Here is a 17,687-nt window from a genome sequence, read left to right on the forward strand (position 1 = left end):
ATGCAACTATGGCAACTGCTTCCCTTTCCTTGCATTCATTTATTCACTGTTTTATCAGTCTGATTTTTAATGCAAGACTTAGATGATATTATTTGCTTCAGGCTAATCCCTGGCTGATAGAACGTTAGTTCAGAGTCGGAGAAGCAACAGATGCCATCAGCATCACAAAGCAGGGCCCCATCACAAGAAGGGCCCTGAGCGCTGTGGGGAATAAAGTATTAAAGCATAACGTATTCTCATCAGGCTCTGCAGTGGTGTGTCATCTGAGAGTCTCAGAAGAGATAGGCAGATAGGCACTGGCCTCCTCAAAGTAAACAACATTGGCAGTGCTGAAATACATCTGGGCCTGAGTGTACGTCCCCATAGACCCAGAGGACTTATACACTACACACAAGGGCTCGCACACACACACACAGACACACACACGTCCACCCCCTTCTCGAACACAAACTCTCTAGGAATAAACCTAGTTTTTTTCAGCCCACTGTTCTCTGTGTTGGCACTCCTCCCTGTGATAATAGGCCCTGTCTTTATATATGTGCCTGAAACCCCAGAACCAGAGACTCACAGCTGTGTGTGTATGTTTGTGTGTGAGGTTTGATTCTATGTGTGTGTGTGTGTGTGTGTGTGTGTGTGTGTGTGTGTGTGTGTGTGTGTGTGTGTGTGTGTGTCTGTGGATCCCTACTATGGTTGCTCTAGGTCTAGGGTGAGCCCTGACTCCCAGAGAGCCCCCTGGGGGAGGGGCAGATGACAGTCAGCCACTAATTAGCCTGCTGCCTGGGTGTGAGGCTGATGTAGCAGACAGGGGCGTCATGCACCCCAAAAATCTGAGAGGGCACAAAGTATGTGAGGATGGCTGGTGGTGGAGAATTGTGCATTTTTCAAACACCTGAAGCAGCTTGTTCCTGCAATCTAGAGCCATAATCATTATGCTTAATTCTATGTAAAAAATAAATGTATCTAAGCATACCTCTTGAGCTGTCTGTATCCTCCTGACTGGTGGTTCTTTATTAAATAAACTATATATTCTTCTCTGCATCTCTGCTAAAATCTGGGTAAAAGATTGAGAGGAATGGGAGTCTTATTCAGTTCATTTAGTTATTGCTTGCTTTTCTAAACTCTACCAACCTTGGCAGCAGGCATGCCAGCTATGATAGCTACTCTAACTTGATTGATAGCCTGAAATGGCTTCTTGGTGGCTAGTTATGAGGTTGGGAGATTGGGAACCTACAGTATCTGGGCTAGCTAAAGCCAACTTTATAAAATTGCTAGACGACTAGTAGTTTTAAAGAGAAACAATTATCTTTAAAAACAAATCTGAGTGGGCACATGCCCCTGTGCTCCCTATGGGAATGACACTGCTGGTGGCAGAGGTGGCAAGGGTGGAAGGGGAGCAGGGTGGTGCCCAGGGCCATCAATCTCCAATCAGGACTCATGAGGTGGTTGAGGTGGAGAGAGGGAGGGAGGAGAGGGAGGGAGAAATGGTGGGAAGAAGAGAGATGGAGGGAGAGAAAAAGGGAAGGTGGTATCCATGTCACAGTGGAAGGAAAGAGCATGGAGGCCATATGGAGTGAGAGACTATGAAGTAGTGCAATGGATTTTACTAAATACATTTTTATTTCAAAGTATTTAAAGGTTGAGTAAGTCATATCAGAAGCTAGCAGTTTCACTTCTTACCAACAACAGCTGCAAATCCCAATAAAACTATACCACGTTTTGAAGTTCACTTTCATTGCTTGAATAAAAACACGATGAACTAATCTAGCAAATGTGCTTTGTGGTCAGAGTGCAGTACTTATTTAGTTCCATAGCACAAATGTTTGCTAGCAAGTCTTTTAAACTGGCTTGAGCCAGACCCTGCCTGGGCAAGTCCAAGGGGTTGCCTAGCAACGTGTGCCTCGGTGGGAGGCAACTTCTGCATAGCCTGACAAATTTTCATTTGGGAATCTGTTTTGACCGAACAGCTAGTGCGACAGCTAAAATGGCTTTGAAAAAAAATCTGCACAGTGATAACGACACAATTTCTTTAAGTGGCAAAGACTGAACACTCAGGCTCTTTCTTTCTCTCTCTCTCTGAGATCACAAGTATTAGCATCAAGTTTAGTATCCAGGTGCTGTTCATAATTACATGTAAAGCAAATGCTACAAAAAACAAGTGTCGCTGTACTTTGAGATAATTTTCAAAGCGACAATGACTTTGAAAAAAGTAATTCCTACATTTGCATTTGAAACTGCTCAGCAATCCTGTTCCTCGAATATGCTGTCTCTCCATCCACCTTTTCTCTCTAGTTATCCCAAAGGACACACAGCTGTCAACATTCAAGTGCTGCGGCAGTACAGTCAAAGTCACCTCTAAACTGTGTTGTCCCCGGGACATCATACCTAAACTGCTCAAGTCATTCTCCTCTATTAAGGAGCCAGAGGGAATAATAAGCCAGAAACCCCAGAGGGGATTCATGGAGCGGAACCTGTCCTTTAGCAACCTCAGGGTCCCATCTCTTCTCTGATGAAGGGGGTATAATTTATACAGAGCTTGCACCTGAAATGGCACTACATGGTATGTGGGCCCAGGTCAAAAGTAGTGCACGATATTTCAGACACAGCCAGGGTGTTGTGGCCTTTAAACCTGTGATGTGAGGTGCCTGTCAGCCACTCAGTCCCAGTCCAGAGGAGGAGGAATTGAACAGCATGCAGCCATCTGGTCCCTGTAGTATTAATGCAGAGCTGCAGATGACTGAGGGAGATCTTCTGGAGGAGCAGGGTGGCACCACACCTGGCCGCGGCCCCTGGTGCTGATTACACACCTCTTCCAAGGCCCCCCGCCCCCTCCCCCCACACACACACAGATACACACACACGAAGACACACACGCACGCAGACACTAACACACGCACCACATATTTGCCCAAAACAATCAGCACACACACTCACATGCTCTAAACATGCTGGTTACACATGCATATTCCAGATACCACACTCATGACACATCGTACACTAATTCACCACGAGCACATCCTACAGTCACCACACTTTCCACACGCTTTCCATTCGCCAAAATAAACACACTACTGGAGTGAGAGAGGATGTTTGACAGTAGTACATGAGTAACATGTATGTGTACTAGCACAGCAGAGAAACACACGTACCGCATGGAGTGGATTGCCCTGATCGATGGGGACCTTAAAGTCTGCCTGCAGTTCATCAAAGGCTGTTATCTGAGAAAGAGAGAGAGAGAGAGAAAGAGAGAGTGACAAAGTGAGGAAAAAGAACAATGTGTTTTAGTTCTCTGCCTGCATCAGTGTTAATCACTCACAGTGGCTGTGTCAGTGGCTGGAGCTGTGTCAGTGGTTCTATAGGCTGTCTGGGAGCTAGCACAGCGATTACAACACTGCATGACAAACAGGATCAATCAGACAGACAGAGCTGCATTAGGAATAGGACTAGAAGCAGTGCTAGTAATTTCATAGGAGGGTATCGTCTTACAGAGACAGCTGACATTGCATGTCTATTCCCTGTGGTCATACAGCGGCACAGCAGAGGCAGAGAGTGGACGTGTTTGCATGTATGTAAGTCCTTAGGGTCGTGTGTGTGTGTGTGTGTGTGTGTGTGTGTATTTTATGATTTTTTCCCGTGTTACACACACACACACAAACACAGACAGCCAGCCAGCCATATTTCCCTGTGGTGTGATTCTGGCGGGCTCCACTGTGTGTTGATGCTCCCTAAATTCTTCACGGGCCGATGGCAAACAACATGGATGGACTGTTTGTAAACACCTGGGGCAGTGGGGTGTGATGAGGAGATGGAATGTTCAGCAAATACACGCTATATATTCATGCCTGTCATCCTCATCATATGAGGTGACATCTTGTATGCACACAGTTGACATCATGCCACCTTTGGGTGGTTTCAATAGAAGTCTTTGAATTCAATGTTGCCTAAACTGACACAGAGACACCTCCTGCTCACCAGGTGTAAACATACACTACCGTTCAAAAGTGTGGGGTCAAAATGTGGGGTCACTTCGAAATGTCCTTGTTTTTGAAAGAAAAGCAATTTTTTTGTCCATTTAAAATAACATCAAATTGATCAGAAATAAAGTGTAGACATTGTTAATGTTGTAAATGACTATTGTAGCTGGAAACGGCTGATTTTTTATGGAATATCTACATAGGCGTACAGAGGCCCATTATCAGCAACCATCCCTCCTGTGTCCCAATAGCACGTTGTGTTAGCTAATCCAAGTTTATCATTTGAAAAGGCTAATTGATCATTAGAAAACCATTTTGCAATTATGTTAGCACAGCTGAAAACGTTTGTGCTAATTAAAGAAGCAATAAAACTGGCCTTCTTTAGACTAGTTGAGTATCTGGAGCATCAGCATTTGTGGGTTCGATTACAGGCTCAAAATGGCCAGAAACAAAGACCTTTCTTCTGAAACTCATCAGTCTATTCTTGTTCTGAGAAATGAAGGCTATTCCATGCGAGAAATTGCCAAGAAACTGAAGATCTCGTACAACGCTGTGTACTACTGCCTTCACAGAACAGCGCAAACTGTCTCTAACCAGAATAGAAAGAGTGGGAGGCCCAGATGCACAAATGAGCAAGAGGACAAGTACATTAGAGTGTCTTGTTTGAGAAATAGATGCATCACAAGTCCTCAACTGGCAGCTTCATTAAATAGTACCTGCAAAACACCAGTCTCAACGTCAACAGTGAAGAGGTGACTCCGGGATGCTGGTCTTCTAGGCAGAGAAAAAGCCATATCTCAGACTGGTCAATAAAATAAAAGATTAAGATGGGCAAAATAACACAGACACTGTGCTAACATAATTGCAAAAGGCTTTTCTAATGATCAATTAGCCTTTTAAAATGATAAACTTGGATTAGCTAACACAACGTGCCATTGGAACACAGGAGTGATGGTTGCTGATAATGGGCCTCTGTACGCCTATGTAGATATTCCATTAAAAATCAGTCGTTTCCAGCTACAATAGTCAATTACAACATTAACAATGTCTACACTATATTTCTGATCAATTTGATGTTATTTTAAATGGACAAAAAAATGTGTTTTTCTTTCAAAAACAAGGAAATATCTAAGTGACCCCAAACTTTTGAACAGTTGTGTACATCCATACATGAGCATGGCTGGCCGCCCTTGGTCCACAGACTCTGTGGTCGACTTGCAACTCAACTGTTATCTTTCTTTGTGACAGACCCTGACCCTCTTTGAACACATTCCCTACCTTACGTCACTGCCATTCATATACATAAAAATAACACTACAACTGCGATGCGGAGAACATAAATTCTGATGAAAAAGACTTCAAGTTTGATGTTAATAATTGACCAGCTATGGTTAATTATTCAGAAGGATTTTAAAATGCCTGAAATGGGTTAATTTTAACATCATTGGGTGCAGTACTTCTCTATGACTGGAAAGGCAATCATGGACTGACAGGTCTGGTTTGCTCACAGTCACAGTCATTGCAGGATGACGCCCCAAATCAACTCACTAAACTGAATACCAAGAAAATGTCTGATGTGCCCAGTGCAACCGCTTGGAAGCTTCACAAACGTTTCCTTGGTGAGTGGAGACTGCCCATTTGGGGATTGCTGCTCTTTTTGATGTGGCTGCAGGCAGCAGAGCTACATGAAGGGAATGGACTTTATATTATGTGTTTTATTTATTTTATTACATTTCCTGAAGCTTTCTATCAATACTTTTTTTTTAATGGCATTGGTTCCATATCTGGGACTTGACGTTTCTGCTTCTTCATGGTTGACTGGCCTTAAAAACATGCTCACATCTGTATAGGCCTACAGTATATCTCCAAAGACCAGCATGGCAAGTAATATTTTTGTTTTTTTCCCCCTGGCTCAGAATAATAAAATCCCTATCTCCTCTTGCCAGGAAAATACAATTTCATTTATACAAGGCAATATAACATACAGTGAGAAACAATGTAACTTAATGTAATTGATGTCATATTGATGGATGAACAACCTATGAGGAATTAATGAATGTGTGGGACTACGTGCAAAACCAACCACAAAGGCTGTGTTTACACAGGCAGCCCCAAATCGGATCTTTTTTTCACTAATTGGTCTTTTGACCAATCACATCAGATCTTTTTCAGAGCTCACCTGATTAGTCAAGACTAGTTTGTGAAAGAAATATCAAAATTGGGCTGTCTTTATAAGCGCAGCCCTACTGAACTAAACCCAAGCTGACTCTTATAGAGCCACTTAGGCTACTCACAGCCTCAAAGATGAAGAGAAATGTTCTTATACTGCACATAGATTGAAATTTGAAGCAAGATGTCCTTTCCAAATAATACCATGCTCTGAGGACAGTAGCATTGAGTGGAGGAGCATGGGAGTCAGTTGGAAGGATAATTAGACCTGTGAATGTCCTGTACTTGCCTAAGGAACCAGCATGAGGCACACATTAAAGCAGCAGGACAGAAACCATGCATACATATGACTCCTTCATAGTTTCCTACTACGCTTATGGTAATCTAACCGGCATCCACTAAAAGCGTCAGAAAAACTAAAACAACAATATACTGTATGGCCACAATGAAAGTGAATGACGTTAACTTAACATATGCCCTCTTAGCCAATGGACTCTCTCTACACATCATATGGGCACGGGGGTTTTCCCAGAAGTCACTGGATCCACAGGAGCCGTTCACATGGTGATAATGACACTCATAATACATTAGGGGCTTTGCTACATGGAGGGAAATCACTCAAGCATTTTCTGTCGGTGAGTGTGGAGCTGAGCGGAGTGCAAGAGAACACAGTTCATTGGGTATGTTAATTAAAATTCCCCCTAATCTGCTACAAGCTGTCCCAGGAGTGATGGTGTAACCGGGATTACATGATTGATTACTGATCATTCAATCTGGACAGAAGCTCGATAGCTAACCAGTGAGGTGTGATTTTCCTTCCACAGACGGAGTGACTTTTAAGCGTATCGAATGAGATTATCTTGTTATTGATCAACCTTGAACATGTGTTAAGCTAGATAGAGTCGAGGGCTTCAGCTTAGTCAATGAACTTGACGACTGAACGTCAGCTTGTCTTTGTCACTACTATAAAAATCTATTTCACTGCTATAGATACAACATTTCAGAGTCCCCCAAAGCCCAGAATGGGGAGTGCTGTGCGGCCTGGACATGTAAAGAAGCATCATCACTGAGACTGAAATGATGATTTCTTGGACATGGAAGCTCAACAAATCCTATCCATCAGTCAACGTAGCGTCTGATAGGGTTCTCCTCAGTCAGCCTTAGTGCAGTACAGTACATGCCCTGTGAGAGATGAGACCGCCTGTTAACAGGCAGTGATTAATGACAAGACATGTCCTGATATTCCAAACGTGTCAGGAGAGTAAAGAGGAGGTCATGGTACACATGACAGGTCCACTGAAAAACAGGCAGAACTGTAATAAACCTGTCAAGTAGAGGGATGCCATATTTGGCAGGACAAGTATAGATGAAAGAGAATGAATAAAGTCCCACTGGGCACAGACATCAGTTCAACGTCTAGTTTTGATTTACATTTGGTTGAGTTGTCAACTAACTGTGAATTCAATGGGAAATCAATATCAAATGTCACCAAGTCATTGGATTTAGGTTAAAAGCTGGGTGAAGAAAATACGTTGATTACTGATTACTTTTTGCAAATCCAATGAGCTTTTCTATGTTGATTCAACATCATCAGATTTATATTTTTGGTTGAAATGACTTGGATTTTTTGTTGTTGATTTAACCAGTTTTTGCCCAGTGGGACGGATATTTACTGTACTTGTATGGGTACATTTCACTGTCAGAGTGTATGGGATCATGTATTACAATTACCCAGATGATGTCTGGATGACAGGCATGCTGTAATGTGAAAAGGGCTGGTAATTAAAACCCATTTATTTGACTATGCATGTGACATCACGCCATGAAGCCTGCATAACAGGCTATTCGTAGCTTATGCCTGTGTTTGTGAATTGAAATCGCCACCCTGCCATCAGAAGCATTGTGTTTCCCATAAGTCTCAGTTGGTTGGAACATGGTGCTTTACAAGACCACAGATACATTGAATGTACTGTATGTATGAGCTGTTAGTTGTTTTGGATAACAGAGTGTGTGTGTGTGTGTGTGTGTGTGTGTGTGTGTGTGTGTGTGTGTGTGTGTGTGTGTGTGTGTGTGTGTGTGTGTGTGTGTGTGTGTGTAATTACCACTTTACAGTATATTACAGTAATATAGACAGAATGAAAACATCCATGGTGATAATTCTGCTCTTGGCATAAGCTGTATGTTCTTCTATTCCTGAGTAGCAGGCAGACTAGATGAGATCTGTCCACCGCTTTGTACCCCATATGGGCCTGACACATGCCATGCCTCCTGTAATTGCCTGGGATCAGAAGTAAACCTGAAGCTCTCCAGTCTCGGGTCTATTGCTATGCAAAGGTACGTCGGACTGTGTGACCAGACCGAAATCTGCCTTTACATAAAGTTCCGCAGGAGGGCGCAAGGGCTTTCAGAGTAAATAATTATATTATCCAAATATTGTAATGCGTTCTTATTGGCATTTCTGTGTTGCAGGGTCTCCCGGCTGGTTTGAACAAAGACAATAACACACAGATAAAACTGTGTGCGGGGGAGAATTCGTCTCAGTGTGTCCAACGTCTCTAACATATTTCCCAATCGATTGCAGAGGTGCATGATGACTGAGTCAAGTGAATTGTAAAACCATTTGATGAAACCATAGCTAAAAAATCTGCAAAAACAAAATAAAACCGATATGACCATTTAGTCAATTAAGTGGAAATTAGTGGTGTTAAAGGCTAAACGTCCGAGATAGAGGTGCGCTCGTGTCAATTTGGGGATGTATTATATTTTCCTACCCATTAGAGCGGGTGGCATCAGCAAATGGGGATCTTAATAAAATTATAATTCAAGTGAAAGGTTGGGCATTGAAACAGCACCTTTGCATACATCGAATAATGTATTAATTATCTTGCGCAAAAGGCAAAGGGGTTGTGAGCAGGTATAAATACACTAGGCTATTACGCACCATTATGGAATATTGCCCATAGCCAAAATCATTCATAATCATATAAAAATTCATTTTCACATCTTAAAAAACGTATAACAACAACAAAAACAAGTAATAAAACACCCACTTACATGCCATATCGCAAAGAAGATCAGGGAAGCACAGAGGACCAGTGACAGCATATAGCAAAAGGCAGCGAAAGTGAACATAATTGAATAACACGAAAAGAGGACTCAGATGAATCACATTAAAAAAACTAAATGATTAAGGTGCCATGGCAAACCGAGGTGATAACGACTCCATCCATCACTTTGCTCTGAATGTTTGCAACAAATTGTTGCAGAACGTCTCCAACGAAACGCGCATCCACGGTCTCACTTTGAAGTCGAAACGTTTTGCGGCGCAATTTCTTAATTGGAAATTAGACCAGTGGCCTAGACTTGATGAAAACGACAGACATTTCAATGCAGAGATTACACAATAAGAATATAAATAATATAAATCCAAGCGATGTCTTGAAATGGATATCAAGAGATCCAAATTATGCTCAAAAACATCCCAGGTTAGGAAGAATGCTTTGGACAGGCAAATTACTAAAGAGAATCTGGTTGGCTACAATGTAACGGTATTAAAATTGGAGCTCCGCAACACTCCTGGCACTCGTACTAAACGGTGTCTTCAAACCACAGTTAACCTATAGCTCCACGATTCCGAAGGCGCAGTCTTGCGCCCCAACAGGTGGATTTAAAGGGCCAGTGTTCAGGCAGTAGTGTTGATCTAATTTATCTTCCCGATTCCCATTCAAAAGCATATGCTTTTTAGAATTTTGAAGTTTTAGCAAATATAAATTACTGTAATCTATTGTTTTCAAGCAAGTGAAGAGTCGACAGATTATCTCAAATAATAAGACACACCCCACATTTAGGCTACAGAGATAGGGTTTAAAAATCTAAGTACAACTTGTGGCTCAGTTGGTAGTGCATGGTGTTTGCCACGCCAGGGTTGTCGGTTCAATTCCCACCGGGGACCAGTACGGAAGAAGAAGAAAAAATGTATGCATTCACTACTGTAAGTGCTCTGGATAAGAGCGTCTGCTAAATGACTAAAATGCAAAAAGATGCCACAGATTATTTATTTTGAGTGTGGCTCCGATACATTTATTGGGAAAGCATTACGAATTGCAATTTACTCTGCCAAAGCCTTTGACATATGTATCTAGACTAGGGCACATCAGGGCACCATTATGAGACAGTCAAGTTTAGGTCTTGACTAGGTAGTAGACAGGCAAATGCTTAGTAAATTATCTGTTGGCGCCATCTAGTGACTATGGTTACATAGTATCGCCTACTTGTCTGAACATAAAAAAAAATTTACACTGATAAATTGGTGTGACAGATAATGACACCATAATCAGAGGCGCCTCTGGCCGTTTTAAAAAAAAAACTAAATTTACTGTTGCGAGTTAGTAAATTAGAATACACAAGGTGCAATTTCTACATTTGGTAGTGCATCAGCGGTTTCCCAGTTGTTATTTCAGTTACTGAGAAGTCACTCAATTAACCCATGTCACCTAACATTTGTAGCCTATGTCAGCAAACAACCAAATCTCGTTTCTGACCATAATGATGAGAAAAAAGCAAATTATGCCGTTTTTAAATAGTAGCCTACAAAATAGGTCTACATTTGTAAACGGCACTTGGTCAACAGTACTATTGGATGGCTGGCTAGACTACCTTACTTTGCAATATACATGTTTTTAGCTGACATGGGCTAACTGAATGACTGTCAGTGACTGACATAATAAGTGGAAAACTGCTGATGCACTACCAAATTTAGAAATTTGCCTTCATAAAACCTTTACAATGCCTATATAGATTCTTCACAAATAATCTATATGCAAATTCATACTAAAATAGGTTATTATAACAGGTCATACAACTGACACTTTGTCAATGTAGTATAGGTCTGACCCTTCCATGCTTTGCACAAGTAATCTTCCCATCACCTCTCATTTTCATACCTGGGTCGTTCCATGAAATTAGTGCCTTTGATATTTTAAGTAGAAATTGTGCACAAATATCACATATTAAAATCCTATTAAATTAAATTAAGTGCCATTTAACACCTAAAAGTCTAAGCCTTTGTGGGGGGGGGGTTAGAGCTCTGCTACCGGACCCTAGCCAGACAGACTAAAATGTAAATGTAATGGTAGATATTTTATTTGACCTCTTGAGATGGGGAAACAGGTATTTTATTAAGTCTAACATTTGCTCTTTATGACAGAATGTTACAATTAGGAGAAATAACACGTATTCTTCTCTCACGAAGTTACACTCCTCAAAAGGCACCTAATTGGTGGAACGACCCACCCCTCAGAGAAGTTTGTCATTTTCTCCTAGCAACAGCTTGGGTCGTTCTATAGGCTACAAACGTGTCATACAGGCCTATTGTTTCCAACAACTTTTTTTGGGCGAGACGCATTAAACTTAATCTAGATAACATGAATGACCGCTGCAAAACACGGTCAAAGTAAAATAGCTATCAGGATACGCTTCCTTGTAATATAAAGTAATAAACTCGTGCAAAAGGTGGTTCCCATTCAGTATGTGTTCTTTTGGCGCGTTGGACAAGCTCGGACCCCAGGACAAGCTCGGACACTATTCACATGGAGGAGAGATACAATACAGACCGCACATTCGGCACATAGAGCCCAACCTAACAGAGTATGTGATCGTCTTTAGACTATTGTATGAACATCAACAAAGTTGATAAAAGGGTTTTCAATGTACAGGGATAAAGGGTTACTTTACGAACAACTGAATGTATAGTCTAGACGTTAAAGTTTTGTAACCTACCAATCACTTTATTTTGTGTGCTTTCTCTTTTTCTACACTGTTTGTTTGTAGGGTAGCTAAGATACAGAGCAGGCACAGTGACCTTTGCAAGCTAAATCCAAGTCCAGCGCGTTGAGAGGATCTAAGAACACCAGACTGTAGGCAATAGCATTCCTTTATAATTTCACTTCATTCATTGACATACCAAGATATGTCATTGACATTAATGTAAGATGAACACAAAAGACTAACTGAGAAAGTGTTTACTCACACCACTCCCATGTCTGGAACTGGCTTGACACAATGGCATTCTGACAGGGCTGTCTGTCTCATCATTAGCTATGTCACAATGTCAGAGCAGAGGAAGCTGCAGCAAGCCAGCAACCAGTAAATCCTGCAGTGCTTCTAGACGGAAGCTCAGCCTACCTTTCGCCTTGTCTGCAATATATATATATATATATTCCGAAGTTCATGATGCCTCATGTTTATGGCACCTTACCCTTAACATAAGACAGCTAATCAAGCTATTGATTGTTAGTTGATGATTAACAGATGAGCTCTGTCAGGTGTGTAAGTGCTGGGCTGGAATAAAAGCCTGCACACCAAGTAGCTGTCCAGCACACGGATTGGTGACTGGGTACTGTACTTCTCCAGGTGTGACCTTGACTGGAGCTCTGGTCTGCGGTGGCTGCCAGCGCCTCGCTACAGTGATGCTCCACTCCCTCACATCAAACTGATCAAGTTCCCTGAAGAGACCAGACTGCTCAGGTCCTTCCCACGTGAGTCACTGGGCTTAGATCATGTCTACAAATGATTGATTGATTGTTTGTTTGAAAATGCCCCCCATTTAATTTACCAATATATAAGAGGCCATGATTTCACAATGTACAAAACATTAAGAAATCTTTCTCTTTCCATGACATAGACTGACCAGGTGAAAGCTAAGATCCCTTATTGATGTCACTTGTTAAATCCACTTCAATCAGTGTAAATGAAGGGGAGGAGACAGGTTAAAGAAGGATTTTAAAGCCTTGAGACAATTGAGACATGGATTGTGTATGAGTGCCATTCAGAGGGTGATTGGGCAAGACAAAACATGTAAGTGCCTTTGAACGGGGTATGGTAGTAGGTGCCAGGGGCACTGGTATTTCGCTGTTGGGTATTTCACGCTCAACAGTTTCCCGTGTGTATCAAGAATGGTCCACCACCCAAAGGACATCCAGCCAACTTGACACAACTGTGGGAAGCATTGGAGTCAACATGGGCCAGCATCCATGTGGAATGCTCCCTGTGGAATTCTGTAAAGTGAGTGTGGAAGAGGTGAGAGAACTTTTGTCTATCAACAATGACAAGCCATCAGGGTCTGACAACTTGGATGGAAAATTACTGAGGATAATAGTGGACAATATTGCCACTCCCATTTGCCATATCTTTAATCTCAGCCTACTAGAAAGTGTGTGCCCTCATTCCTGGAGGAAAGCAAAAGTTATTCCGCTACCTAAGAATATTAAACACATGTTGATACAACAGTAGCTAAGATGGGGAGAAGTCTGTCCATAATAAAGCTCTGCTCTGCCTTTTTAACAGCACTATCAACAAGGCAGGTCCTACAGGCTCTAGTTTTGTCATGACTGGACTACAGTTGTGTGGTCAGGTGCCACAAAGGGACCTTGGAAAATTACAATTGGCTCAGAACAGGGCAGCACAGCTGGCCCTTAAATGTACACAGAAAGCTAACGTTAATAATATGCAGTAAATCTCTCATGGTTCAAAGTGGAGGAGAGATTGACTTCATCCCTGCTTGTTTTTGTAAGAAGCGTTGACATGCAGAATGCACCGAGTTGTCTGTTTAAACTACTACCACACAGCTCGGACACCCATGCATACCCCACAAGACATGAGGTGCTCCCCGAGTGCCGCAGCGGTCTAAGGCACTACATCTTAGTGCTAGAGGCATCACTACAGACCCTGGTTCGATTCCAGGCTGTATCCAGCCGTGATTGGGAGTCCCATAGGGCGGCTCACAATTGGCCTGGGTTTGGCCGAGGTAGGCCGTCATTGTAAATAAGAATTTGTTCTTTACTGACTTGCCTAGTTAAATAAAATGTCAACAAAGGTCTCTTCACAACCCCCGAGTAAAGAACAGACTATGGGAGGCGCATAGTACAACATAGAGCCAATGGCTACATGGAACTCTTCCACATCAGGTAACTGATGCAAGCAGTAGAATCAGATTTAAAAAAACAGATACAAATACACCTTCTAGAACAGCGGGGACTGTGAAGAGACACACACACAGGCACAGACACACATGATAAGACACCCACTCTACACAGATGTACACATGGAGTTTGCATTGTAGATATGTAGTAGTAGAGTAGTGGCCTGAGGGAACACATTTAATGTGTTGTGATAAGAAATGTAATATTTAAAATTGTATATAACTGCCTTAATTTTGCTGGACCCCAGGAAGAGGCAGCAGCTAATGGGGATCCTTCATAAATACAACATACAAACACCTTGTAGAGTCCATGCCCTGACGAATTGAGTCTGTTCTGAGGGCAAAAAGGGGTTCTTAATGTTTTGTACACTCGGTGTATAAAGTGCCAATAATCTGACATAAACAGTGCCACGACAGTAACCCCTATTGAATGTACAGTACTACATCATAAATAGAACTGTGTGACGTCATTCTTTATTAGATCACTAACTCGGATGTTTTGCATACTATTAATCAAACCTCTGTATTTACGTTTATTACTCTCTTTATTTATTTTTGTAGAGGCCAACATGGTGTCCCAGACTGAGTGGACGTTTTATCCCAACTTTGGTCAGCCCAGAACCTTCCATGTTGGCAAACGCTGTTTGCTGGAGGGAGGTCACCATTATAGGACCATACGGTGTTCTTCAGAGAGAACTCTGGAGGCCACCATTGGGAGGAAAAAACAAGGTATGTACAGCAAATATTCAGTAGCTGTGAAAACGCATACGTTTTGCAGAATGTTCAAAGTATTATTGAAACAAGATTATCCGATGAAGGCTATTGTGTTAAAGTTGATAAGTAGTTTATGATTATCTACGTTTATGGTTAGGCTTTCTGATGGTAAATTGGAATGCATGATTTAGGCTAATAGAAGAATACATTCTAGATTGGCTATGCTCTGTGTAATTTCTCCTGGACAGACTAAGTAAACATAAAATTACACACAATGTTATTTCTGGGTTAAACAAGGTTATGCTCAGTGTTAAATGTATTATAATCTCAGTTAACCCAGAACTAAAATCTTGCATCATTTGGTCAGACACTCGATTATGTTTACGCAGTCTGTCGACGAGAGAATACATGTATCATAATGTAACCGCTTGTTCCTCCATTCCAGCCAGGTTTACCTGCCATTCTGCACCTGGTTCTAGACCCTATCTAACACCTGAGTACAGTCCTGACTTTCACAAGTTTGGATCAACATTAGCAACAACACATTTTGGGTAAGGTTTTTGTTGTCCTTCAGTTGTGTTGATGGTACATTTGATTGAAATAGGATACAGTAGGCTACGGTGCTGTAGATATACTGTAGCTCTGTCTTGTTTTCATACATGAAGTACTACAGATGGCTGAAAGATGGTGCTATTGGTCTTTATATTGCCCAGTTTCAAGGGACAAACAGCAAGTGTACAACAATTTCGCACACAGGGAGCATCCCAATAATCTCTCCTCTCACCTGAAGTGTACACTTGTTCACTACTTTCAACCAATCTAAACGCAGTAGATTGGTGGAGTCATGGGGCAGTGGGAGCTTCCACCATATTTCCTTTCAAGTCAGTGAAGGGGAGTGGACAAATGCACACTTTGGAAGGAAAGAGAGATAATTGAGACATACCCATCTTTTCACAAATGTGAAACTGTGGTTATCAGCATGCTCAGTGATGTGTGATGGTGGTTTCATACTCACAGTGGAATTGTCCTCTGTAGGTCACTGACCTTCAGTGCAGATACATTCGTTCCTCTTCAGCCACCTCCAAAAAAGACATGGTGAGACATATAACCAATTAAGATAACTCTTAAACTAGTGCACTTCTGGAGACCTGGGGAAGAAGAATTGTATTTAACAAGTGATATTATTTATGCAAATGTACATGATTGATGCAAGGTTTAGATGAAGAGGCATTCCAGATGTATAGTATGTTTTGCCATTTATTTGTGGCTGGTGTGTGTGATGTCTTTCTGCAGTATTCCATATGTAGCGAGGAAGAGGATGGAGGACAGAGAGGCAGACATCCTGGAAGTGAAGAAGCTGAGTAAATGGAGGCCTGCACCAGTCATATTCAAAACTGTGCTTGACAACTGACAGACATGTCAAAATGTTTTTTTAGATGAATGAGGAGAAATGGATTACAATTACAAACGGAATATTATGATCATTCGGCATGATTACAGTCACGTGGTTTTGATTCTACTGTAGTTTGATAAGGAAGTTTGGTGGGGGGGGATCAAAGATGTAATAAAGTGTGATTAATTGTCATGACATAATTTTGAGCTTTGCCATCACTGTTCACATTTCAACAATTGGGTTATGCAATTTGCTGAGGGGAGATAAACAACAATAAGCCAAGCAGGGAAAAAAAGCTCCCAGGTGGCCTGACTTTGCTGAGTTCCAAAAGCTGTTAGGTCAGCAACAGTTAATAACCTGACCTCTGTTTTGCCTTATAGTCTGGCAGAGGTGCATCACATAGATTTCCTTAATTCCCAGGGGAAGATAAGTGGTGGGCTCAATCCCTCATTCAGCAAAACAACACTGCTGATCCCGTTCAGGATATACAGGGACAACTAGGGCGGCCACTTTTAGCTGCTTAATCACTTCAGCATGCCTCAAGGTTAGGGAGGGGGTGTGTACAGGTTTTTAATAATGGTCCCATGTGTCTCTGCATTCATGACATGTCGAATCAAGGAAACTCTGAATTGTTACGACTTGGAAACTCATTGTAGAAAGATGATAGGCAGTAGGCCGTTCAAAGTTTTCCAATTGGAAAGTATCAGAATCAACCAATGGGAAGCTACACGCAAATAACTTAACTTTAATTTGGAGGTTCTGACTTGTGATGAATGCAGCATCTGTGTTAAGGTACGTTTTCATTTGCGGAGGCTTTCCAGACCAACAAGCAATGGGTAGAGCAGGAATCGTATAGCTCAGTGGGTTTGCCTGGCCATATTCAGTAGAAAAACGTTTTTGAATGTTTCCTTTGTGTACTTTTTTGAGATTACTAATGTTACTGTCCCACTACAAAAAAACATTGATTCTAAAAACTGTATAATTCCATTCATTCCTATGGAGGGCTGCTCCTACTGGGGAGTGCCAATACGGCCGAACGGTGCCTTCAAAGCCTCTCAATGGCCAATAAATAGCATCAGCAATCCAGAGTTTATATACATCGTTGGTACCCACTTCTCTCTACGTATGTGACACTAGCCACAATAAGGATTAGCCTAAATTGTGGAATTTGCGTTTCGTCTGCAAAATCTAAGTCCCTCATTGAAAGTGATGCAAATGGATACAAATAGTGGATTCATGCCATATTTGGACTAGATAATAATTAACAAGGTTGGAATGTTATTACATATTTGTTGACACGATGGGTTCACAATCCATAGGTAAGGCTGTACAGTGCATATAAGTATTCCCCAATGCAATTATGCAGTCTAATAGATCCACAATGAGATTTCAACAGTTTCTTTCTCTCTGTTGTCAAACTAATGAATTATTGGTATTTCATTTAAAATTAGGCAACAACATT

The 17,687-nt window shown here is 41.6% G+C and overlaps 2 protein-coding genes across 5 annotated transcripts in view; one reads left to right on the top strand and one right to left on the bottom strand.

Moving 5' to 3' along the window:
- Positions 1-9,733, bottom strand: part of LOC106571455 (protein cornichon homolog 3) — a 56,622-nt gene extending 46,889 nt beyond the window's left edge. For all 3 annotated transcript variants that reach the window (XM_014144587.2, XM_014144586.2, XM_045695747.1), the window contains exons 1-2: positions 9,195-9,733; positions 3,147-3,215 (exon numbers count right to left, since the gene is read on the bottom strand). In XM_014144587.2, the coding sequence (XP_014000062.1) occupies positions 3,147-3,215; positions 9,195-9,272 (147 nt within the window). In that variant the 5' untranslated portion in view covers positions 9,273-9,733. The remainder of the gene's footprint in view (positions 1-3,146; positions 3,216-9,194) is intronic.
- A 1,724-nt stretch (positions 9,734-11,457) lies between these two features.
- On the top strand, positions 11,458-16,422 carry spats1 (spermatogenesis associated serine rich 1). 2 transcript variants are annotated; one of them, XR_001320942.2, is made up of 7 exons: positions 11,458-11,786; positions 11,970-12,055; positions 12,552-12,676; positions 14,680-14,847; positions 15,278-15,383; positions 15,868-15,927; positions 16,126-16,422. XR_001320942.2 is itself a non-coding variant. In XM_014144705.2 (6 exons), the coding sequence occupies exons 1-6, from the start codon at positions 11,668-11,670 to the stop codon at positions 16,241-16,243; spliced, it is 696 nt and encodes a 231-aa protein (XP_014000180.1). In that variant the 5' UTR covers positions 11,458-11,667; the 3' UTR covers positions 16,244-16,422. The 2 variants fall into 2 exon arrangements, 1 of the variants encoding a protein (XP_014000180.1); XM_014144705.2 differs by lacking the exon at positions 11,970-12,055.
- Positions 16,423-17,687: the final 1,265 nt, after the last annotated feature.

Source organism: Salmo salar, chromosome ssa15 (assembly GCF_905237065.1).
Source record: "Salmo salar chromosome ssa15, Ssal_v3.1, whole genome shotgun sequence".
NCBI classification, from domain to species: Eukaryota; Metazoa; Chordata; class Actinopteri; order Salmoniformes; family Salmonidae; genus Salmo; species Salmo salar.

Coding starts and splice junctions, on each gene's coding strand:
- spats1 (XM_014144705.2), top strand. CDS start 11,668: ATGTGTTCTTTTGGCGCGTTGGACAAGCTCGGACCCCAGGACAAGCTC. Junction 11,787..12,551: donor ATAGAGCCCAACCTAACAGA/GTATGTGATCGT, acceptor GTACTTCTCCAG/GTGTGACCTTGACTGGAGCT. Junction 12,677..14,679: donor ACTGCTCAGGTCCTTCCCAC/GTGAGTCACTGG, acceptor TTATTTTTGTAG/AGGCCAACATGGTGTCCCAG.